The 25151-nt window shown below is 39.9% G+C and overlaps 1 protein-coding gene across 1 annotated transcript in view; it reads right to left on the reverse strand.

Annotated features, from left to right (window-relative positions):
• Positions 1–11135: 11135 nt before the first annotated feature.
• Positions 11136–25151, reverse strand: part of inpp5jb (inositol polyphosphate-5-phosphatase Jb) — a 103892-nt gene continuing 89876 nt past the window's right edge. Inside the window, exons 7-14 of the mRNA XM_034170343.1 lie at positions 24495–24606; positions 23854–23963; positions 23462–23669; positions 15602–15739; positions 15390–15473; positions 15200–15304; positions 14750–15068; positions 11136–12998 (exon numbers count right to left, since the gene is read on the reverse strand). Of these exons, the coding sequence (XP_034026234.1) occupies positions 14787–15068; positions 15200–15304; positions 15390–15473; positions 15602–15739; positions 23462–23669; positions 23854–23963; positions 24495–24606 (1039 nt within the window). The 3' untranslated portion in view covers positions 11136–12998; positions 14750–14786. The remainder of the gene's footprint in view (positions 12999–14749; positions 15069–15199; positions 15305–15389; positions 15474–15601; positions 15740–23461; positions 23670–23853; positions 23964–24494; positions 24607–25151) is intronic.

Here is a 25151-nt window from a genome sequence, read left to right on the forward strand (position 1 = left end):
TTTGTCCCCCCCAATTTCTAGTTCTAAATTGCGCCCTTGCCTTGATGTATGATGTTGACATGGTGGTCCACTGAGTTACCAAGTTTGACTGAAATTGTTCTTTGCTTTTTGAAGCTATCAGTGCAGACAGACAAACAGATGTGGCCTGTGTTTTGCAGTGTGGTTAATAATTGTCACCACCTTTATTCTTGAAGGTGGGGGAGGCCATCACTTCCTGTTGATGAATCCTGCTTTCAAACAATGCATGTAATGTAAAACAGTAGCAGCATGGCATATGCAAGTACATTTTGGTTATTATTAAAAAGTACTTTGATGGCCAGGACAACAAATGCTGTCGTTGTTCATTCGGCTGCTCCTGTTTTGTGTTCGGGGTCGCCACAGCGGATACAGCCAGATCCGCATTGGTATTTGGCACAAGTTTTACGCCGGATGCCCTTCCCGACGCAACTCCAGTTTTACCTGGAGAAGCACACACAGCCGCTGGTGTTCCAAAAAGGTCTCCCATCCAAGTACTAACACAGGCCCCGCACTTCTTAGGTTCTGAGATCTGATGGGATCAGGCTGACACAGAGCAGACAGCTGCATGGCCAGGACAACAAAGAAAAACATATTTTGTTAAGAATAATGTTGTTAATCTATTGACAGTCCTGTTTATTATCAGAAATCGATTTACTATAGGTATATTTATTCTTTGTATCACATGAATACAAATGGGAAACAAGAACCAGTTCCACAATTTTCAGTCCATCACAATTGGTATGATTCAGACATGATCAATTCCTCTTAAGAATATTGGCATGTTTTTCTGAGGGTTCTGAGTTCATGTCTTAACCTTAGATGTAACATCATGATCAAACACTGCATCTAGCAACCAGGAAAATGGCGTCACTGATGGTGAAAACTTCTACAGGCCTTCATTTTTCCACACACACACAAAAAATATCAGGAATTGAAAAAGAATCGGATCCCATCACCATCATTCCCATCATTCACGCTGTCTTTTTTGCAAAGACGGCCATTCACATGTTCACAAGTCTACTGTAGAGTTTTGATAAATCAAAATAATTTTGTTTGTTTGTGTTTTGGATGGAGGCACATACATTCATCCTATACTGTGTTTGTGCACATCTAATCATAGTCATATTGTACCAGCAAATAGATGTTTCTGTTGATAAAAATTTAACTAAACCAGCACTGGTGTCATGTATCTGATAAACTGCACTCATCAGAACATTCACTTCTACAGTAAAACAAATAAATAAACCTGAAAGTGCAAAATGTTAAGAGGCAAGGTTAGGTCTCTCATAAACTGATTGTACTTCACTGAAAAAGCTTTCATCTTGAACTTACCCTTTAGGCTCTGTTGTCTAATGCAATTAAGAGCTCTAATCATGGACATGTTGTGCTTCTGTAAGCTCTCAGGTACTTTAATATCTCCAAATCTCAGGATTATTGTTTTAGCTTCAAAACAGGACTGCATTATTTCTCTGGTGAGGCCAATGTTCGTTAGACATTATTCGCAGCCCTGTTCGCTGTTAACAAGATAGCAGTTAGTTTTCCTGGCGTCAAAGTGCAAATTACATTTTATGTCTTTCAGTTTGAGCCGAGTTTCACACATAGAAGCCAATTCTGACTGATGCCATTTAGAAGTGTTCATTCAATGGTATTATTAGTGAAAAATACAAGTATTGTGTACTAAAACACAATAGACACAATCAAACTCAATCAGACAAGCTTGAACCCTCGTGCGCATGCGTGAGTTTTTTCACGCCTGTCGGTTGCGTCATTCGCCTGTGGGCAGGCTTTGAGTGAACACTGGTCCACCCCTCCCGTCGGAATTCCTTTGTCTGAGAACTTCCTGAGAGACTGGTGCTTTGCTTGATCAAAATTTTTTGAGAAACTGTAAGGTACATCCAAGTGGACACCATTCGAGAAATTCAGACGGTTTTCGGTGAAAATTTTAACGGCTGATGAGAGATTAAGGAGTGTTACTATCGCTTTAAGGACAGCCCACGGTGCCGGACGGCGCGCCGCGCCCCGAGCCGTCGTCGTCAGCCTGTTTCGAGCTGAAAGCTTCCAAATTTAAGCCTCTGTTGACCCAGGACGTCATGAGAGAGCAGAGAAGTTTCAGAAGAGGTCGGGAACAGCAGTTTATCTGGACATTACACTGTTAACCCCTTAACACCCATCGTCGCATATATGCTACAATCTCTGACTCAAATATGCAACTTACCAAATTGACCTGTATGCCCGTTGTCGCAAATTTGCAACATACCATCATTATTATTAGAACATTATAACATAAAGTGATTACCAGAATACCCAATATTACTATCTAGTTTTTGTGCAAAAGTGAAATTAATAATCTCAACATTATTTACCATCTACTTAAAGGCAAAAAGACACACAAAACATTTTTTTATATACAGCTATATAAATTCGGGCGTTAAGGGGTTAAAGGAGATTTTGTAATGAAAGACGTGCGGACGGATTCGCGCGTCAGCACCCAGCTGCTCATGGCGCGGCGCCACAGCAAAACACCTCCGTTGGAATTCTCACAGGACAAGTTTGAACATGCCCAGCTGTTAAACAATTTCTCGGATACTCACTCGCTGAAAGCCATCGAAAACCGCCTGAATCTTACGAATGGTTATCAACACGGAGGTGTTTATCTGTGGCGCCGTGTGATGAGCGGCTGTGTGCCGACGCGCGAATCCGTCCGCACGTCTTTCATTACAAAATCTCCTTTAACAGTGGAATGTCCGGATAAACTGCTGATCCCGACCTCTTCTGAAACTTCTCTGCTCTCTCACGACGTCCTGGGTCAGCAGAGGCTTAAATTTGGAAGTTTTCAGCTCGAAACAGGCTGACGACGGTGGCTCGGGGCGCGGAGCGCCGTCTGGCGCCATGGGCTGTCCTTAAAGCAATAGTAACACTCCTTAATCTCTCATCAGCCGTTAAAATTTTCACAGAAAACCGTCGAATGGTGTCCACTTGGATGTGCCTTACGGTTTCTGAAAAAATTTTGATCAAGCAAAACGCCAATCTCTCAGGAAGTTCTCAGACAAAGGAATTCCGATGGGAGGGGTGGACCAGTGCTCACTCAAAGCCTGCCCACAGGCGAATGACGCAACCGACAGGCGTGAAAAAACTCATGCATGCGCACGAGGGTTCAAGCTTGTCTGATGTAATCGCACGTGATTCAAATCCATATAGTTTTTGAAAAAAATAAAAAGGTCAGTTTCTTTTCTAATAGACCTCGTATATGCAGTCCCTTGTTGTGAAAATCTTAAGGCATGATACATATATACTGTACCAATGCAAGGAAAATGAACAAACTTGATTTCCATTGACGCGCTGCACTCTGAAATGGTGAGGAAAGGTTACCTAAAAAAATACCACAGGCACTTTAGAGAGAACTCTCAGCATGCCAAATTCATGGGTAATCGACATTAACACCATTCGATATGAGCATGCTAGATAACGCGATGATCGGTGAGATTCTCCTGCGATAATTCCTGCACCCCAGGCACTGTGGAAAGAACGCCCAGCTAGCTGGGTAACGGTCAATCCATGGATAATTTTTTCAATTTCAATTTCTTTTCATTTATATAGTGCCAAATCACAACAGAGTTGCCTCAAGGTGCTTCACACAAGTAAGGTCTAACCTGACTAACCCCCAGAGCAGCAGTGGTAAGGAAAAACTCCCTCTGAGAAAGAAACCTCAAGCAGACCAGACTCAAAGGGGTGACCCTCTACTTGGGCCATGCTACAGACATAAATTACAGAACAATTCACAAAACAAATATACAGGAAATGCTGTTGGTGCATAGGACAGGAGGGTCTCCAGCACAAATACCACACCCATCTCTGGATGGAGCTACACCTTAAACAGAGAGAGCACAGTGTATTTTAATCGCATTTTGGGTTGGGGATACTTGTGAGAAATGTACACGAGTTTTTCAGACTGGTATAAGGCGATACACTAATACAATTATTCACTTATGTTGGATATTCAATAAACATTTGTTTTGGTTAATTATTTGGGTATAATGAAGCAGTGGATTTTCACTGTCATTTAATTCACAATATTCAAGTGATAAAAAAAACTTTGTGATTAATTAAAAAAAAATAGTGTGTATTAAACAAGGAAATAATTTGTTGTTATATGACTTTTTTTTGATGGTTTTTAGGGTAATGTAATGAAATTTTAGAAAAACATTAGTGTCCTTATACATGCATAATATGTACTAGTACAAAGTTTTCCAAAAATAAGCTGTTTTGGAGCATTTTCTGACATCTTGGTTTATTTTGTTTGAGTGAGCAGCCAACTGATGTCATCCTGCCTTTCTTTACTCCAATTGGCAGTGTCCACGTCCTTCCCAGCATCCCTCCTGCAGATCACAGGAAGCTGCCACATGATTTATGATATCACTACTAAATGTAGGTCATGGTGTCTGATCCCTTGAATATCTACCCATCAGGGGTCGAAATTCTAAATTGTTGTCAGACAGAGAGAATTTTGATCACATTGGCAATACAATATTATGAATCCCTGAAATAAATGCTAAGTAATAAAATTATAATGCTACCACAGAATTTTTTTATGACTTAAATCTTAAAAAAATGCAGCGGCAGTAGGTTCAAGTCAGACTTGCTCTACATAGCTATGATACAAGTCCATATTATGGATCAATTGTAGAGAAAAGTGTGCGCACACACACTTGCGCATGATACAGATGTAATGACACACTCACCCATTGCCACAGTTTACTGGAATTCCATAAAGAACTAGAGCACCAAGCTCATAGAGCACAAACCTCCACCAACACTCGTTTCCAATTCCAAATTTTTACTTTGGAAAAAATTTTCAAAGTCAAGCTCCTGTTAGAAGTGGCTTTTCATAAGCTAAAATATAATACCAAATAAAGATCAAAAGGGCTTTTCAATGTTACAATCAAATATCAGCTAAATCTGCAACACGGGTCAGATGCGGATCAAACTTAAGTCTATTCATTGAGAGTGACAGTTTGCAGCTCACTATCACAAATTAGAGTGATCAAGGTGCTTATGGGCTTTTCAATATTAAATTCAAATGTCCACAAAATCCACAATCCAGATCAGATCTGTTTGGATCAAGTTTTGTCAGGTGATAGTACCAGTCTGCATTTCACTTTCTAATATGAGGGTGATTGGGACACATTTGATTAAGATATAATGTAAAAATGCATAATGTAGGGTTTTCAATGTTAAATTTTAATGGCCACAAAATGTTGGGAAAGTGAAGTACACGGACCCACGACAGGGGGCGTAAATGAACGGCCAATAGGAAGTCCGAATAAATAATTTATTCTGCAAATGTGCACAACAACCAAATATGCTTTTAGTCTGTCAATCAATCTACACAAAAGATGACGCGTGGGCAGGCCCGAGGGTAGGAGACGCCTATCCAGAGAAGAGCCGGGACCCACGAGGTTCCACCGCCAACGGAGACCTGCAACACACCAGAGCCACCAAGTCCTGAGTCCCCAGGTGGCCACTGCTTCCAGCTGTCAGATCCGGTACTGCTGGCAGGAACAGACACAGGTTAAAGGTGGGTGTGTGTACACCCAGCAAACAGTCAGCAAAAATACAGTTCCTTCCTGAGGAAAAAACCTCCACCTCCAAACACAGGAACAGAGTACGTGTAGTGCCTTATGTATCACTTAATCAAGTCTGAAGTGAGGAGTGGAGACACCAACTCCTCCAACTTCCACAAACTTGGCTTAAGCTGCAAGTGTACAAAAAGGTTAACGACTGCAAAAAGCTCAGATGCAAAAACGTGTGCATACGGCACAGAATGGCTGAGTGTTTACCTGACGGGTAAGCTGATAACTCGGCAGAGTTCTGATGATTCTCCCAGGCTTTTATGGGTGGTGGTGATGATGGCTGATGACTGACAGCTGTCAGTACCGGCGCTCCTGGAGCTCCTGAGAGGCGGCTGCGCCCTCTGGTGCCTGAAACCCGACAACAGGCAGGGCGCCCTCTGTTGGTGAGCCAGCAGTACCTCCTCTTCGGGCGGCCCACACAACACAAAATCTGTAATCTGGATCATATTCGAATCAAACTTTGTCAGTTGATAAAGGATACATCCTACATAACACTCTCAAATATGAAAGAAATTCAGTCTTTTTTGACAGAGTTTAGAATTATTGTAAATTTGTTCAACGTTAAAGTATAGGGATTTTCCAAGATTTTTCCTGACTTTGACCTCTGACCTTGAAAATTGAATCAGTTATTGCCTATCAGGATATGAATCTTCTGTAAAGATTCTCTAATGATATATGAAAAATTGTGGGATCCAAGCCGTTCACAATCAAACAAACGGGAGAAAACATAACCTCCTCCAACTTTGTTGGCAGAGGTAATTACTAATAAGGTGAAGGTGGATAATAAACAACCCAGTCTCACAGTAAGTCGTGATTCAGGAGCATGAAATATACATTAATCTATTGGTTCGTGATATTGTGATGAAAAGCGCCTCATTTTCGTCACGGCAGCACAAATTAATTCTAATTCATTCCGTGATGGCTGCATGAATTTAAAAGTGAAGCGGGGGGGGGGGTTATGGTTAGGGTGAGGGTTAAGAGTAAGATTAGGTTATGGTTAAGGTTAGGGTCGGGGGTAGGAGTAGGGTTAGGAATAGTGAGTTAAAAAAAAAAAGTTACAAAAACTTGACTCATTTCGTCATGGGAGCACAAAAAAAAACCCAAACACAAAATAAAACGTGAGACTGGGCTGAAATACAGTAGTGTTCAGAATAATAGTAGTGCTATGTGACTAAAGAGATTAACCCAGGATCTGAGTATATTTCTTATTGTTACATGAGAAACAAGGTACCAGTAGATTCTCACAAATCCAACAAGACCAAGCATTCATGATATGCACACTCTTAAGGCTATGAAATTGGGCTATTAGTAAAAAAAAGTAGAAAAGGAGTGTTCACAATAATAGTAATGTGGCATTCAGTCAGTGAGTTCGTCAATTTTGTGGAACAAACAGGTGTGAATCAGGTGTCCCCTATGTAAGGATGAAGCCAGCACCTGTTGAACATGCTTTTCTCTTTGAAAGCCTGAGGAAAATGGGACGTTCAAGACATTGTTCAGAAGAACAGCGTAGTTTGATTAAAAAGTTGATTGGAGAGGGGAAAACTTATACGCAGGTGCAAAAATTATAGGCTGTTCATCTACAATGATCTCCAAAGCTTTAAAATGGACAAAAAAAAAAAAAAAAGACGCATGGAAGAAAACGGAAAACAACCATCAAAATGGATAGAAGAATAACCAGAATGGCAAAGGCTGACCCATTGATCAGCTCCAGGAACATCAAAGACAGTCTGGAGTTACCTGTAAGTGCTGTGACAGTAAGAAGACGCCTGTGTGAAGCTCATTTATTTGAAAGAATCCCCTGCAAAGTCCCTCTGTTAAACAAAAAAGACGTGCAGAAGAGGTTACAATTTGCCAAAGAACACATCAACTGGCCTAAAGAGAAATGGAGGAATATTTTGTGGACTGATGAGAGTAAAATTGTTCTTTTTGGGTCCAGGGGCTGCAGACAGTTTGTGAGACGACCCCCAAACTCTGAATTCAAGCCACAGTTCACAGTGAAGACAGTGAAGCATGGTGGTGCAAGCATCATGATATGGGCATGTTTCTCCTACTATGGTGTTGGGCCTACATATCGCATACCAGGTATCATGGATCAGTTTGGATATGTCAAAATACTTGAAGAGGTCATGTTGCCTTATGCTGAAGAGGACATGCCCTTGAAATGGGTGTTTCAACAAAACAATGACCACAAGCACACTAGTAAACAAGCAAAATCTTGGTTCCAAACCAACAAAATTAATGCCTCGCAGATGTGAAGAAATCATGAAAAACTGTGGTTATACAACTAAATACTAGTTTAATGATTCACAGGATTGCTAAAAAAGCAGTTTGAACATAATAGTTTTGAGTTTGTAGTGTCAACAGCAGATGCTACTATTATTGTGAACACCCCCTTTTCTACTTTTTTACCAATACCCCAATTTCATAGCCTTAAGAGTGTGCATATCATGAATGCTTGGTCTTGTTGGATTTGTGAGAATCTACTGGTACCTTGTTTCCCATGTAACAATAAGAAATATACTCAAAACCTGGATTAATCTTTTTAGTCACATAGCACTATTATTCTGAACACTACTGTAGATGAGTCATTTCTGTAATGTTTTTTCAATAAAAAAAAAATGTAATTTTTAAACATGATGCACCTACATGAGTAATAAAATACACTAAAGTTAATAAATGATCTAATGTCAGTAATTTGTCTCAGAGTTTTAAGTCACAACAACGCTGCTGACACTGTTTCACCTGTGGACTTGTTTGCTTTTGTTTGCGTTTTTGTACAGTTCTAAGTGAGTGGATCTTTATTTAGGTAAAATTAGGCTTAATTTTGGGATGACACTGTAGCTGGTTGTGTGCCTTTTAAGTTGCAAGAAGAATGAAGGACAAGCCTTTTGTGGAAAAAGTCAGTGTCCTCACTTCCACACCACCTGCTGTCCCTCAGACCTTCAGCAAAGCCAGATTTTAATAGGGCATTTTTGACAACTGTCCATTATTAAAACATGCTGAGATGCGGGGACGGATGAAGGCAAAGAAAAAAGCATCAAGAGGAGTGAAAGGTGGCTGCAAACACCCCATTCTGGTAATAACACCCTCGAATGTCCACCCTTTAAGCAATAAAATGAATAAATTGGTGTCCAAAGACAAGTATGACAGTGACATTAGACAAAGTAACCTCTTCTCTAACAGAGAACTTGTTAAAAGAGGGAATGTTAGACCCAATTCTGCCTGGTTTTACATGAAAAAGATGAGCAGGGATGTTTCCAAATCCAGGAAATCTGTCAGCAGTGGCCTGTATATCTTTCCTGACTACTCATGGGCTACACAGTACAACATCCAGGAGAAATCTGCACTCATTAATATGAGATCATACTGGTCTTGTTTCAATCTTTCTATTGCCTAGAGAATGTGGTCAGATAGCTGTTATACTCCTTGATGTACCTGAGCCGGACTTTGAAGGAGCAGCTGTTAGGATAGTAGAAAGCTGATGAACCTGTTGTCAGCGATGGTTGTTTGATCTTCAAAGTAAATACTGACTACATACTCAAGAAGTGCTTTTATCATTTTAAGCATTTTATCTTTTCACATGACCATGTGGTATGGTAATTTACACACAGAAAGGAGGAACAAGCTGCAGAAGAATCTTTGGTAAGCCACAAAAGCAGCTCAGTTAAATGTATGATGAACTCCTAAGCAGTGGTATCAAAGTATCTTTGAAGTTACTTTTTGACTTTTTTAGTTGCTTTATACAGTTACTTCATTAACAGCTTTATGCAATTTCTTTATTAGAAGCTGCTGAAAACTTGCAACTAATAAGTAATCTAATAAGGTAACTAGTCATCTAACTTGCTTCCTCTTAAGATTGAGCAAACAGCAAAGTAACTAATAGTTACTTTTCTGAGTACTAAATCTTAAAAATAACCAAGTTAGATTATGATTTACTTTATTAATTGCATTCAGCAGCTGCCGGCAAGTTGTCCGCAGCTGCTAATGAAAATAAAGTAACTTTTCAAAGTTACTTTGGCAACACTGCTCTTAAGAGGTAAAGCTGACAGAAATATGAATGATCCTTCGCATTCATTATTCAGAGAATTCAAACGTTTCCTTCAGGGAGATGTTACCAAAGGCAAACAGAAATATCTACAAGTACAATTGTGCTCTAAAGTTTACATACCCTGCCAGAATTTTTGTTTTTTTGTGTTATTCATATTCTCTGAAAAATGGCCAAAAAATAAAAAAATTCTGCCAGAGCATGCAAACTTTTGAGGACAACTGTAAGGCTTTGTACCAAGTGCTGTTAAGCGTTTTACTCTAAATGAAGTGAGGATCCTGTACTTTCAGGATCCATGCAGTGGGTCGGTGTGATTTACGACAGGGGTTTAGTGTAGGTTTGTCCACTGTGCGTTTTGTTTTTATAGGTATGTGGATAGGATGAGTTTTTATTTAGATATATTTTCATGGATGTTTGTAGTGATGACGTGAGGCATTTTTATAACATGTTTTATGGTGAAACCAAATGCAAATTTCCACATTGGTAACAAAGTTTTTGTATTGTACCATAACAGCATAACCCATGCATTTAATGAGAAGTCAATATGATAATTTATTTTGCAAATTTCATTAAATCAAAATACAACTTACAAACAAATCTTTACTATCACAGTGTTTCTGTTGCTGTATCATTTAAGCCAGTTCCATTTAACTAGTATTACTCAGGTTGAATAGCTTCCTGGGGCAGATCACTCTATCACTGGGCAGTGTTGCATCAGAGGGCAGTCATTTGTTAACCGTGAATTTGCAGGATGGACATTTCTTTATCAGAGGGCTAAAGCATGATGCAAGATGCACCTGCTGTTGCTTTCTGCCGGAGTGTGGTTCGTTATTTGTCATCCACATTTGACAAAGAACTCTTAAACAGATCATTATGGAAACACTGTACTCATTTGTTGTATTGAAATTCTGACAATTATGTTTTACTGTTTTGAAAGCAACTGCTTTTTATTCATTTTGTATATCTAGATCTAACTGGTTCAGTGACTTTTTGAGGAACAAAGGATTCAGAGTACGTCTCTCAAAACAAATCTCATTTTTCTGAGGTATGTTGTTCATTAATGATGTATAGGGTACATATATCAAACTGACTGAAGTGTTCTGAATGTATTTGTTTTTTTATTTGTTTTATTTTATAAGAAGTGCAGACAGAGATTTAAATGATTTATTTTTTTAACCAAATTTAGTTTAAGTAGATGTGGTCTGAATTATATTTGATCTGAACCAATGTAATTTCTAAAAGACCACTCAGATGAGATGTGCAGGACTTACAAAATGTGAATGTGAACTGTTCAGATTAAAAAACAAGCAAACAAACAATCAGGTCAATTCAGAGAGTGGTGTAAACTGTTACAAACAAGCACAAAAAATAGTTTGTACCAACAATATTAGAAAAAAGTGATCTCAGTAAATCCACAAACTCAGAAAAGTGACATAGCACAATATGTAAGTGTATATTATGCCTCTGGACTGTATAGCAGTAGATCTGGGTTAGTGAACAGAGCAAGAAACCCCCAAAACTTTCAATTCTCACTGATCAGTTGTTTTCACAGGGATAAACCACAATCAGATGCCAAATATTCAAGGTAGATTTCTTACAGTTATGACTTTTTTCTTCACCATGGCAATCTACTGTAATTTACAGACATACAGCTTTAGAATGAATGTACATTTTTAAACAAAAAACAAAAAACTAAATTACTAAAATGAAAAGTGAAGAAATCAGACTTTCTTCTAGGTTTTCAGTAATGAAATAAAGTTCTGTCATACAATTTTAACTTCCAAATTATTTTCCTCTCACTGGCCAGCAGAATTCAAGCTGATTTTACAGAGTTAAATAAGAAAATAAATACATAATCTAATCTTTGTGGCATAGACTGTCGGAACACATACACACACATATATATACACACACACACATATTATATATATATATATACATATATACTGTATTTCACATTGTCCCTTTACATAAATACACAATCATCTACTTTAGCCACATACTGTAATTACAAAACAATACGATTCTTGAGACAAATTTTGTTCAGCATTTCACAAGATTAGTCACGACTTATGACTACAGCACTGTTCACAGCAGTCTACTCAAAATCACCTAAAACAACAGTTCATATAATCTTAATTTTAAACGTTCTTCTAGACAATAAGATCAATTTTTTATTTCAAAATAAACAGATGTACTATGAAATTGTTCAAATAAATTCAGAAATATAAGGAAAGCTATCCTGCAATTTGTTTACCTAACATTTACCTTAAATTTGTTTTTCATCTTTACTACAATTTTTTCCGTAATTATTATTATTAATTAATTAATTGATTTATTTTTTTGAACAGCCAGAAAGAATACAAAGAAGTCAAAAACAGCACTTTACGGCACAAAAATCACAGTACCACAATGTACATTATGCTCAGCACAGCTGCAGCTAGCCACACAAGCACACAGACATAAAAATGCACAAAACACAGGTAACACACACATGTACACACACTATGAGGTCAGAGCTACAATGGTGCACACCATCCTATTGTTACAGCTCAAAGTTACAAAGTGGCATATCAAAGGTCACAGTAATAAGCCAACAAGACTAACGTGACTAAGCACTTTTACCCAAAAACATGTTTTTGTTTTCCAAATAAATAATTGGATAAATGTAATCTGAACAGGCAAATTCATTCAAATTATGTAGACTCTTATGTTTGCTCTGGGTGACACTGCTATAGATTTTAAATTACTGTAGGCTGATCAGTGCAGTTAATGGGCAAACATTTTAAAGGCAGCAGTGCTATGTCAGCTGACAGCTGGTCTGCCACACCCATTGCATCTCACTGCTGTAACTGACCCAGTTATTTAAAGGCTGTTATGCTCAAACACTATGCGCTGATGACATGGATACTGCCTGAGCATCTACACATTAGGCTCCACCTACTTTGGTTTTGCTATATTTTTTACTCATACTGGAGGATCTTTGCTTTTTGTTATTTACTTTGTGCATGTTACACATTGTTCTTGTATAATCAGGAACATTTGCAGGACTGGAGTCATACCACAAAGTTAAACTGCATGGCTATCTCCATTTGTAAACTCATTACGTGAATCCGACGTCAGTATAAAACATATTTTCGGACAGTAGATGTGAAGAGTATGTTCCTTACATGACTTACAACTAAAGCAAAGTGTGCATCTTATGTGGACACTGGCCTTTATGAAATACTATTTCATGTGTTATTACTATCTGACCATAAATTTGTAATGGAAAATGTCAGGTCCCTGTAGTGTCCACACCTGAGAACAAAGATAGAAGGAACACAGGACAGAGTATAATATTTACAGAAGGAAAAATGTGCAGAGGTTAAAACAACTCAAGGCAAAGTACAGTGCATCTGGAAAGTATTCACAATGCTTCAATTTTTCCACATTTTATGTTATAGCCTTTTCCAAGATGGAGTAAATTCATTTTATCCCTCAAAATTCTACTCACAACACCCCATAATGAAGAATGTTTTTATCATGAAAAAGTTTTTTGAATTTTTTTCAAATTTAATAAAAATAAAAACTAAGAACTCACGTGTACATAAGTATTCACACCCTTTGCTCAATACTTTCTTGATGCACCTTTGACAGCAATTACAGCCTCAAGTCATCTTGAATATGATGCCATAAGTTTGACGCACCTATCTTTGGGCAGTTTTGTGCAGTCCTCTTTGCAGCACCTCTCAAGCTCCATCAGGTTGGATGGGGAGCGAGATGTTCAATCAGATTCAGGTCTGGGCTCTGGCTGAACCACTCAAGGACATTCACAGAGTTGCCCTGAAGCCACTCTTTTGATATCTTGGTTGTATGCTTAGGGTCATTGTCCCGCTGAAAGATGAACCGTCGGCCCAGTCTGAGGTCAAGAGCGCTCTGGAGCAGGTTTTCATCCAGGATGTCTCTGTACACTGCTGCATCCATCTTTTCCGCCATCCTGACTAGTCTCCCAGTTCCTGCCGCTGAAAAACATCTCCACAGTATGATGCTGTCACCACCATGCTTCAGTGTAGGGATGGTGCCTGGTTTCCTCCAAACATGATACCTGAGATTCACACCATAGAGTTCAATCTTTGTCTCATCCAACCAGAAAATTTTGTTTCTCATGGTCTGAGAGTCCTTCAGGTGCCTTTTGGAAAACTCCAGGGAGGCTGCCATGTGCCTTTTACTAAGGAGTGGCTTCTGTTTACTATACAGGCCTGATTGGTGAATTCCTGCCTGATGGTTGTCCTTCTGGAAGGTTCTCCTCTCTCCACAAAGGAATGCTGGAGCTCTGACAGAGTGACCATCAGGTTCTTAGTCACCTCCCTGACTAAGGCCCTCGCCTGATCGCTCAGTTTAGAGGGGCGGCCAGCTCTAGGAAGAGTCCTGGTGGATGCAAACTTCTTCCATTTACAAATGATGGAGTCCACTGTGGTCATTGGGACCTTCAAACCAGCAGAATTTTTTGTACCCTCTCTTCTTTCTTTGACCTCATGCTTGGTTTGTGCTCTGACATGCACTGTCAACTGTGGGACCTAGACAGGTGTGTGCCTTTCCAAATCATGTCCAATCAACTGAATTTACCCCAGGTGGGCTCCAATTAAGCTCTAGAAACATCTCAAGGATGATCAGTGGGAACAGGATGTACCTGAGCTCAATTTTGAGCTTCATGGCAAAGGCTGTGAATACTTATTTACATGTAATTTCTTAGTTTTTTTTTTTTTGTTTTTGTTTTTTATAAATTTGCAAAAATATAAAAGAAAAAAAAGAAAAAAACACCTTTCTTTTCACATGGCGATTATGGGGTGATGTGAGTAGAGGTTTGAGAGGAAAAATGTATTTCATCCATTTTGGAATAACGCTGTAACAAAAAATATGTGGAAAATGTTTAGCACTGTGAATACTTTCCAGATGCACCGTAAGCCATCAGATTATTCCTGAATGGATGGCTTCAGAAGCTGTATATTTTCCTTGCAGAAAAGATACAGTAATGTTGATGGAACAAATTAAAAAGACAACAGTATAATCTGTCACTCAGTTGTGTATCACACCACCGATTCCCCGGCCTCTTAGTCCTTCTCCTCAGGAGCAGCTGCCTCGCTGATGCTGCCGTCTGTTGGCTGTTCTGCGGACTCACTGTCAGCAGTCGAGGGACCTTCGCTGAGGTTCGGCTCTTTCAGTTTCGTCTGTGTGGGGCTGCCAGAATGGCTTCTATGTGCAGAGTGTGTGCGTTTCTGTGGACTGGGACTGCGGGACCTTGTTTTCATGAGGACAACTGTGCTGTCATCTTCAGAGCTAAAGTCAGAACTGTCTGAAGAACTGGTGTCAAGTTCTGACGAGGGAAGCTGGATCTGAATGTAGGATGAGGGAGATGATGTAAGAAGTATAATTAAGAGGGAAAATAACAGCAGTAAAGTGGTGAGAGAAATACTTAAAAAGGAAGACATAGGGAAACACAACAACATTCCTGAGATCTGATTACCTGAAATGGCTCTGTTACACCCACAATGGTGCTCATGTTGTTGCTATAGTAACCCAAGATAAAGTCCCCTGAACCTTTGGGTAATTCCTCTTCAGTAAAGGTTACCTGGAAAACAAAATAAACGACTGATTAAATGTGACCAAAAAAAAAAAAAAAAACCTCAAGATGTTTCAGCTTGCATCAAGATTACCTCCTGCTCCTGTCGATGAAAATCAGCTTCCTCTTGCTTTGCCCATACATATCCCACATAGTCTTTGTGATGTTTGAAACCCACCTGGGGCAAAAACAAGAAAACCGCCATTAACCATGTAAATAAAAGTGAGAATGGAAACAAAAATATACCAAACTATTCCAGGTGGAGTATACATTATTTGAGTAAGTAGGGGGAAGTTGCTTGGTTACCTTGTAGAGCCCAATCCAGTCCCAGGCACTGCGTGAATAGTTTGGTGCCAGCTTGAATTTGGTCATGGCATCAGTAACACTGTTCCACTCATCCTCCACCATGAGTGTGACCAGAGGAACATCTGTTTTGTATGGGAACTATAGAGAACAATTATCACACTAAAGAGACACTGGACACTTCAAATGATGTTTTCTTCTGTTCAGTGGAGGCAAGAAGCAGTTTACTCAGAGCTGACACTGTGCAGTCCAAGAACATTAATTAGCCGGTTAAATTAATATTTGCCTTAAAGTGAAAAGATGACTCCCACCCCTCCCCAAAAAATACTGTACCTTAAAATACAGCCTGTCAGTCTTCTCCTACTACTGAACTACTGCTTTCAACAAACATTCGCAATAACATTGACCTGTACATGATTTTGTGATAAAACTATCTCCACAGAATGCCATGTTGTTTACTGTACAAAAATGAAACGATAAAAACAAATTAGGTATAAAATTTGATGTAATGCAGTTTTGTAATTGGATCAGAACTTTAGGTCTGATATTCCTACATCCATAATTAATTCCTTTGTTTTATGGAATACAGATCTCTCTGCAGCTTTTGACAAGGTAGATCATGGCGTTTTAGTTGAGAGACTAAGGACTTGGGTGGGAATTTCTGGGTCTGCTCTGGACTGGTTTTTATCTTATCTTTCACACAGGACTTTCGCTGTTGCTACTGGTAAATTTATGTCCTCCTCTGCCATGCTATCCTGTGGTGTGCATCAAGGTTCTGTTCTGGGACCTATATTGTTTGCTTTATATTTGCTCCCACTTGGTCATGTCTTGAGCAGTTTTAAAGATGTCTCCTACCACTGTTATGTGGATGATATCCAGCTGTATATTTTATTCACTCCTCAAACGGTCTCTAGGGTATTTGCTCTTCAGAGCTGTGTTGAGGTTATTGGTGGCTGGATGGCGGCCAACTATTTGTCTTTAAATACAAATACAAATACGACTGCTTGCCTCTACTGGTGGTTGGCTCTCACTGCGGTATTGTATCACTTCCTGTTCCGGAGCACAGCGGTGTTTTGCTGTATCTGTTAGCTGTTTAATCTGCGCAGTTAGACTGATCGTTACCTAGATAACGATTTGTTTCACAGTGTAATCTTCACGTGCCTTAACTAAAGCACTCCCTCTGCTGAATCACCTCTAAATTATTTACACATTATTCACTTTGTGTGTTTTTAGGAATCCGCTAGCTTAGCACAGCTACTAGCTCTTAGCCGGTTTAGCATGGCGGCTTCTCCTGTCTCTCCTACACTTTTCTGCTCTGGGTGTGAAATGTTTAGTTATTCCTTGGCCTCCTTTAGCAGTAATGGTACTTGTAATAAGTGTAGCTTATTCGTAGCTTTGGAGGCCAGGCTGGGCGAATTGGAGACTCGGCTCCGCACCGTGGAAAATTCTACAGCTAGCCAGGCCCCTGTAGTCGGTGCGGACCAAGGTAGCTTAGCCGCCGTTAGTTTCCCTCTGGCAGATCCCGAGCAGCCGGGAAAGCAGGCCAACTGGGTGACTATGAGGAGGAAGCGTAGCCCTAAACAGAAGCCCCGTGTACACCGCCAACCCGTTCACATTTCTAACCGTTTTTCCCCACTCGGCGACACACCCGCCGAGGATCAAACTCTGGTTATTGGCGACTCTGTTTTGAGAAATGTGAAGTTAGCGACACCAGCAACCATAGTTAATTGTCTTCCGGGGGCCAGAGCAGGCGACATCGAAGGAAATTTGAAACTGCTGGCTAAGGCTAAGCGTAAATTTGGTTAGATTGTAATTCACGTCGGCAGTAATGACACCCGGTTACGCCAATCGGAGGTCACTAAAATTAACATTGAATCGGTGTGTAACTTTGCAAAAACAATGTCGGACTCTATAGTTTTCTCTGGGCCCCTCCCCAATCGGACCGGGAGTGACATGTTTAGCCGCATGTTATCCTTGAATTGCTGGCTGTCTGAGTGGTGTCCAAAAAATGAGGTGGGCTTCATAGATAATTGGCAAAGCTTCTGGGCAAAACCTGGTCTTGTTAGGAGAGACGGCATCCATCCCACTTTGGATGGAGCAGCTCTCATTTCTAGAAATCTGGCCAATTTTCTTAAATACTCCAAACCATGACTATCCAGGGTTGGGACCAGGAAGCAGCGTTGTAGTCTTACACACCTCTCTGCAACTTCTCTCCCCCTGCCATCCCCTCATTACCCCATCCCTGTAGAGACGGTGCCTGCTCCCAGACCACCAATAACCAGCAAAAATCTATTTAAGCATAAAAATTCAAAAAGAAAAAATAATATAGCACCTTCAACTGCACCACAGACTAAAACAGTTAAATGTGGTCTATTAAACATTAGGTCTCTCTCTTCTAAGTCCCTGTTAGTAAATGATATAATAATTGATCAACATATTGATTTATTCTGCCTTACAGAAACCTGGTTACAGCAGGATGAATATGTTAGTTTAAATGAGTCAACACCCCCGAGTCACACTAACTGCCAGAACGCTCGTAGCACGGGCCGAGGCGGAGGATTAGCAGCAATCTTCCATTCCAGCTTATTAATTAATCAAAACCCAGACAGAGCTTTAATTCATTTGAAAGCTTGACTCTTAGTCTTGTCCATCCAAATTGGAAGTCCCAAAAACCAGTTTTATTTGTTATTATCTATCGTCCACCTGGTCGTTACTGTGAGTTTCTCTGTGAATTTTCAGACCTTTTGTCTGACTTAGTGCTTAGCTCAGATAAGATAATTATAGTGGGTGATTTTAACATCCACACAGATGCTGAGAATGACAGCCTCAACACTGCATTTAATCTATTATTAGACTCAATTGGCTTTGCTCAAAATGTAAATGAGTCCACCCACCACTTTAATCATATCTTAGATCTTGTTCTGACTTATGGTATGGAAATTGAAGACTTAACAGTATTCCCTGAAAACTCCCTTCTGTCTGATCATTTCTTAATAACATTTACATTTACTCTGATGGACTACCCAGCAGTGGGGAATAAGTTTCATTACACTAGAAGTCTTTCAGAAAGCGCTGTAACTAGGTTTAAGGATATGATTCCTTCTTTATGTTCTCTAATGCCATATACCAACACAGTGCAGAGTAGCTACCTAAACTCTGTAAGTGAGATAGAGTATCTCATCAATAGTTTTACATCCTCATTGAAGACAACTTTGGATGCTGTAGCTCCTCTGAAAAAGAGAGCTTTAAATCAGAAGTACTTGACTCCGTGGTATAACTCAAACTCGCAGCTTAAAGCAGATAACCCGTAAGTTGGAGAGGAAATGGCGTCTCACTAATTTAGAAGATCTTCACTTAGCCTGGAAAAAGAGTCTGTTGCTCTATAAAAAAGCCCTCCGTAAAGCTAGGACATCTTTCTACTCATCACTAATTGAAGAAAATAAGAACAACCCCAGGTTTCTTTTCAGCACTGTAGCCAGGCTGACAAAGAGTCAGAGCTCTATTGAGCTGAGTATTCCTTTAACTTTAACTAGTAATGACTTCATGACTTTCTTTGCTAATAAAATTTTAACTATTAGAGAAAAAATTACTCATAACCATCCCAAAGACATATCGTTATCTTTGGCTGCTTTCAGTGATGCCGGTATTTGGTTAGACTCTTTCTCTCAGATTGTTCTGTCTGAGTTATTTTCATTAGTTACTTCATCCAAACCATCAACATGTCTATTAGACCCCATTCCTACCAGGCTGCTCAAGGAAGCCCTACCATTATTCAATGCTTCGATCTTAAATATGATCAATCTATCTTTATTAGTTGGCTATGTACCACAGGCTTTTAAGGTGGCAGTAATTAAACCATTACTTAAAAAGCCATCACTTGACCCAGCTATCTTAGATAATTATAGGCCAATCTCCAACCTTCCTTTTCTCTCACAAATTCTTGAAAGGGTAGTTGTAAAACAGCTAACTGATCATCTGCAGAGGAATGGTCTATTTGAAGAGTTTCAGTCAGGTTTTAGAATTCATCATAGTACAGAAACAGCATTAGAGAAGGTTACAAATGATCTTCTTATGGCCTCAGACAGTGGACTCATCTCTGTGCTTGTTCTGTTAGACCTCAGTGCTGCTTTTGATACTGTTGACCATAAAATTTTATTACAGAGATTAGAGCATGCCATAGGTATTAAAGGCACTGCGCTGCGGTGGTTTGAATCATATTTATCTAATAGATTACAATTTGTTCATGTAAATGGGGAATCTTCTTCACAGACTAAGGTTAATTATGGAGTTCCACAAGGTTCTGTGCTAGGACCAATTTTATTCACTTTATACATGCTTCCCTTAGGCAGTATTATTAGACGGCATTGCTTAAATTTTCATTGTTACGCAGATGATACCCAGCTTTATCTATCCATGAAGCCAGAGGACACACACCAATTAGCTAAACTGCAGGATTGTCTTACAGACATAAAGACATGGATGACCTCTAATTTCCTGCTTTTAAACTCAGATAAAACTGAAGTTATTGTACTTGGCCCCACAAATCTTAGAAACATGGTGTCTAACCAGATCCTTACTCTGGATGGCATTACCCTGACCTCTAGTAATACTGTGAGAAATCTTGGAGTCATTTTTGATCAGGATATGTCATTCAATGCGCATATTAAACAAATATGTAGGACTGCTTTTTTGCATTTACGCAATATCTCTAAAATTAGAAAGGTCTTGTCTCAGAGTGATGCTGAAAAACTAATTCATGCATTTATTTCCTCTCGGCTGGACTATTGTAATTCATTATTATCAGGTTGTCCTAAAAGTTCCCTGAAAAGCCTTCAGTTAATTCAAAATGCTGTAGCTAGAGTACTAGCGGGGACTAGAAGGAGAGAGCATATCTCACCCATATTGGCCTCTCTTCATTGGCTTCCTGTTAATTCTAGAATAGAATTTAAAATTCTTTTTCTTACTTATAAGGTTTTGAATAATCAGGTCCCATCTTATCTTAGGGACCTCATAGTACCATATCACCCCAATAGAGTGCTTCGCTCTCAGACTGCAGGCTTACTTGTAGTTCCTAGGGTTTGTAAGAGTAGAATGGGAGGCAGAGCCTTCAGCTTTCAGGCTCCTATCCTGTGGAACCAGCTCCCAATTCGGATCAGGGAGACAGACACCCTCTCTACTTTTAAGATTAGGCTTAAAACTTTCCTTTTTGCTAAAGCTTATAGTTAGGGCTGGATCAGGTGACCCTGAACCATCCCTTAGTTATGCTGCTATAGACTTAGACTGCTGGGGGGTTCCCATGATGCACTGAGTGTTTCTTTCTCTTTTTGCTCTGTATGCACCACTCTGCATTTAATCATTAGTGATTGATCTCTGCTCCCCTCCACAGCATGTCTTTTTCCTGGTTCTCTCCCTCAGCCCCAACCAGTCCCAGCAGAAGACTGCCCCTCCCTGAGCCTGGTTCTGCTGGAGGTTTCTTCCTGTTAAAAGGGAGTTTTCCCTTCCCACTGTTGCCAAGTGCGTCCTCACAGGGGGTCGTTTTGACCGTTGGGGTTTTTACGTAATTATTGTATGGCCTTGCCTTACAATACAAAGAGCCTTGGGGCAACTGTTTGTTGTGATTTGGCGCTATATAAATAAAATTGATTGATTGATTGAAATATAGCAAAAATTGAGGTCCTTGTTTGTGCCCCTGACGAGTTTGTTCCCACTGTGGTTGGGAATCTTGGTTCTCTGGCCCCTTTTGTTCGTTCAGCAGTGAGGAACTTGGGTGTTACGTTTGATCACTCCCTCAATTTTGACGCGTATGTTACCCGCATGGCACAGTCTTGTTTTTTCCATTTGCGTATTATTGCCCGTCTGCGCAGCATTGTGTCTCGGGCGGAGTTGGAGATGATCATTCATGCATTTGTGTCGTCACGTCTGGATTACTGTAACTCACTATTTTTTAGCCTTAGCAAGTCCTCTTTGGACCGCTTACAAACGGTTCAGAATGCGGCTGCAAGGCTGCTGACGAGGTCATCAAAGAGGTCACATATAACCCCAATCCTCTCCTCCTTGCACTGGCTCCCCATCCATTTCAGACTCCAACTTAAAATTCTAGTACTGACTTTTAGAGCTCTGCATGGTCAAATGCCATCTTATATCACTGAGCTATTACATCCATATATGACAAGCAGGTCTCTGAGGTCTTCGGACCTGGGCCTATTGGTTGTGCCTAGGACAAGACTGAAGACCAGGGGAGACTGTGCTTTCGAGGTGGTGGCACCTAAAATGTGGAATGCACTGCCTTTGGACCTACGCTCCGTGGACTCTGTTGAAACATTTAAGTGAAGCTAAAGACCCTTTTGTATAGATTGGCTTTTACCTAGTTTTATGGTTCTATGTTTCTGCTGCTTTTCTTTGTTCTTATGTGAAGCACTTTGTGATTTCTATCTTGAAAGGTGCTATGTAAATAAACCTTACTTACTTACCGAGATAAACTGTGACTTCTAATACTGTGTTTTACTGCTTTTGAAAGATGATGAGAGTGTTTATTTTTTATTTATTCATTTTTCATGTGTTCTTTGTGTTTGTGATCCTTGAATTGACCCAGCAGCCCCTGCAGAGCTTAAAGTGAAACTGGTTTATCAGAAGCCGACAGTGTAATCTGATGTTTCTGCATACGAATCAATACCAATAGTTATCGGTTATCTGTAATAAAGATAAATGTTTTAGGAGTTGATGGGTTTATCGTCATGAAAGATAACATTTCCATCTGATTAATGGTTATCAAAGCTAAATTTTTGGTTAGCTGTGCCCACCACTGGATACTGGTGCACTGATATCAGCCCGTGTGCGAGATGCAGAACAGATATATGGAGTGAAAGCATGTGTACTGCCTGTTTTTAAATTGCTGTTACCAGCTCCGCGAGTTAGCACTATGAAATGCGCAATGTTGATGATCTAAAAGAGACATGTGGCTTATTTAAAGAAAAGCAGTGTGTTTGTGTAATTATTTTTTAAAAACTGTACTGTGCATTGATCCCATCAGCAACTCGCTCCATCATAGATGAAGAGAGATAAAGTGCGCCATTTTTTAATTAATCAAGTTTAACTGACTCGTCAAAAAACACCTTTATCAGACTGATTCTTACTGGATTCAATCAGAGTTTTGATCTATTCATCAACAAGATGCACAGCGGATTCATCAGCGCAGCCTTTGAGGAAATCAATGCGGAAAAGCAGCACCTCACAGCCCCAGGAACCTCACTTAAGTAGAACATGAGGCTGTTTTTAACAGGCTGCCTTCACAACTCAACAACGTGAATGAGTAGCTGATTTAACCTCTTCTCACAGTGTGATTTTACTGTGACTGCATTGAAATGATCATTTTAAAAACAATTCACAATGACACAAAGTTACAATTATGTAAATTTTGCAATTAATCCTCGGTTCACCTGCGTACAGAACTGTGGAGGGCAGTATGTACAGATCCTGAATCATCTATGATCCATTAGATCACTTATGGTTAGCACTGTGCCTCACAGTGAGGAGGACACAGGTTTGCTTGTGACCTGGTCCTTTCTGTGAGCAGCTTGCATGTTCGTTCTGTGTTTGCATGGTTTCCCTCCAGGTGCTCTGGCTTCCAAAGACATAACTGGTGAACTGGTGACCCTAAATTCACTGTAGATGTGAATGAGTTTGTCTGTTTATGTGTGTCAGCCCCGTGACAGACAGGTGTCCTGTCCAGGGTGCACCGCATCTCATCTAATGACTGCTGTGATAGGCTACAAAACTTCCGTCACACTATGAACTCATTTCGCACTTCTTGAAGTATCCCTTAAATCAAAAAAAAAAAACTAGTGGTGCTCTGTGGTGACTCACCTGCATGGTAAAGATGGAGGAGACTGGTTTGTGGTCACTGATGGTGAATTCCATGTGGCTTCGGTAGGAGTGCTGTGTCACCTTGGTCCCGCTGGTCAATCCTGAAATGGAGCCTCGATTACCTGCGCTCCCAGTGGCACTCGAAGGTGCAGTGGCCCTCAGTCGCCACAGGATCCGATCAGTCCATGCTGGTTTACGCTTCTTCGCACTGACGTGGTGAAAGTGAAAGACAAGACAGCGAGAGATAAAGAAAGAAGGACCTTAAATATCATAAAGGAAAATAAAGGCAGCCACTTTTGTGGGTCATCAGGCGAGGATGGACCTTTCAGAGAGGATCTGTAACATTTGCTCATTGGCTGACATTTCACAGCAGCATCCATGGAATCACCAACCTTGTGTCATATGTGTCCGTCCCAACGTCAAACTTATAGGTGGGAGGAAATTTCAGCGGCCCCTCGTGAAATCCTTCCAGCACTGTCTCACTGTCTTTAGCCATGTTGAGCTGTAGCCATGATGTGAGAAAAATCAGCTGTTACAAGCTGAAAATCTCCATTTAGTTTACTGTCCTTAGGAAAATGAATAGTACATAGTTCTATACTGCCCACTAGTGGTATTGGGTATCTACTGTATAGTTTTGCATACAGGGTAAAATAAATCAATAAACCAACATTAAAGTGTTCTTGAACAAGGTCCTTGAGAAGGGTGAATTTGAGACATTGTGTCCTTCTGTGGATAATTTTAGAAGAAATTCTTTACAATTTCAAAAACCATACAAACATTCAGCTGTAAATTAAAGGATTAAAACCACTTAGGATTTCACTATCCGCTTTATTTTATCTTCAAGAATAAATAAAAGTCCTTTTAAAAGTCTGCTGGCTCAGATTTTATTGCATTTTTTTTTAATCAAAAGCTTTAAAAAAAAAAAGGTGTGCACAGGGAGAGAAGCTACTCCATTTCATTGATACACTTTGTCCTTTCTTTTTCTGTCATCACCCATGTGTAATGTTGCATATTACGCAAACTTTAGTTTTACCTGATCATGTTCCCACAACACAGAAAGCTTGTTGCTGTCGATGGCTGATTTGACCACTTGTACATCCAGGTCATCAATACGGAAATTGAGGTCCCCAAACCAGAAAACAACACTGTAACAAATAAATATATAATAATGCACACTGCACTGTGGACTGTATCAAGACATGCACCTTTTTGACAACCAAATTTTAGTTTCATACCCCTCAATCTGTGCCATTTTTGGCAAACTGAGACATTTTGGTCAGTTTTCACTTTGTCAAAAGGTGTTCAAAGGGCTGTTTCAGGTTTAAGGCTCAGGTTGGGGTTGGAGTAGTGGTTACAGGAGGGACCGGGATACTGAAGATTGTATTATTCAAATGAAAGTCCTCATAATGTTGAAAATGGGCAATTCCAAGATAACGGAATTACAATCTGAGCTAATCTGTCATGGTTAGATGCCATTTTGCTGCTGCTGTAATTCCGTTACCACAGAATTGCCCAAATATAAAAATGTACTAGTGAAAAGTGAAATACAATTGAAAGACACTGGGACATTTCACATGACTTTTATCATAATTCAAAGCACAAAATCTATTTTGACAACAGTGATTGTGACTATTTTGTGCTGAAACTACAGCTGTACAACATTGTCTTTGAAATAACAGATCAGGTTTGC

Source organism: Thalassophryne amazonica, chromosome 5, assembly GCF_902500255.1.
Source record: "Thalassophryne amazonica chromosome 5, fThaAma1.1, whole genome shotgun sequence".
NCBI lineage: Eukaryota > Metazoa > Chordata > Actinopteri > Batrachoidiformes > Batrachoididae > Thalassophryne > Thalassophryne amazonica.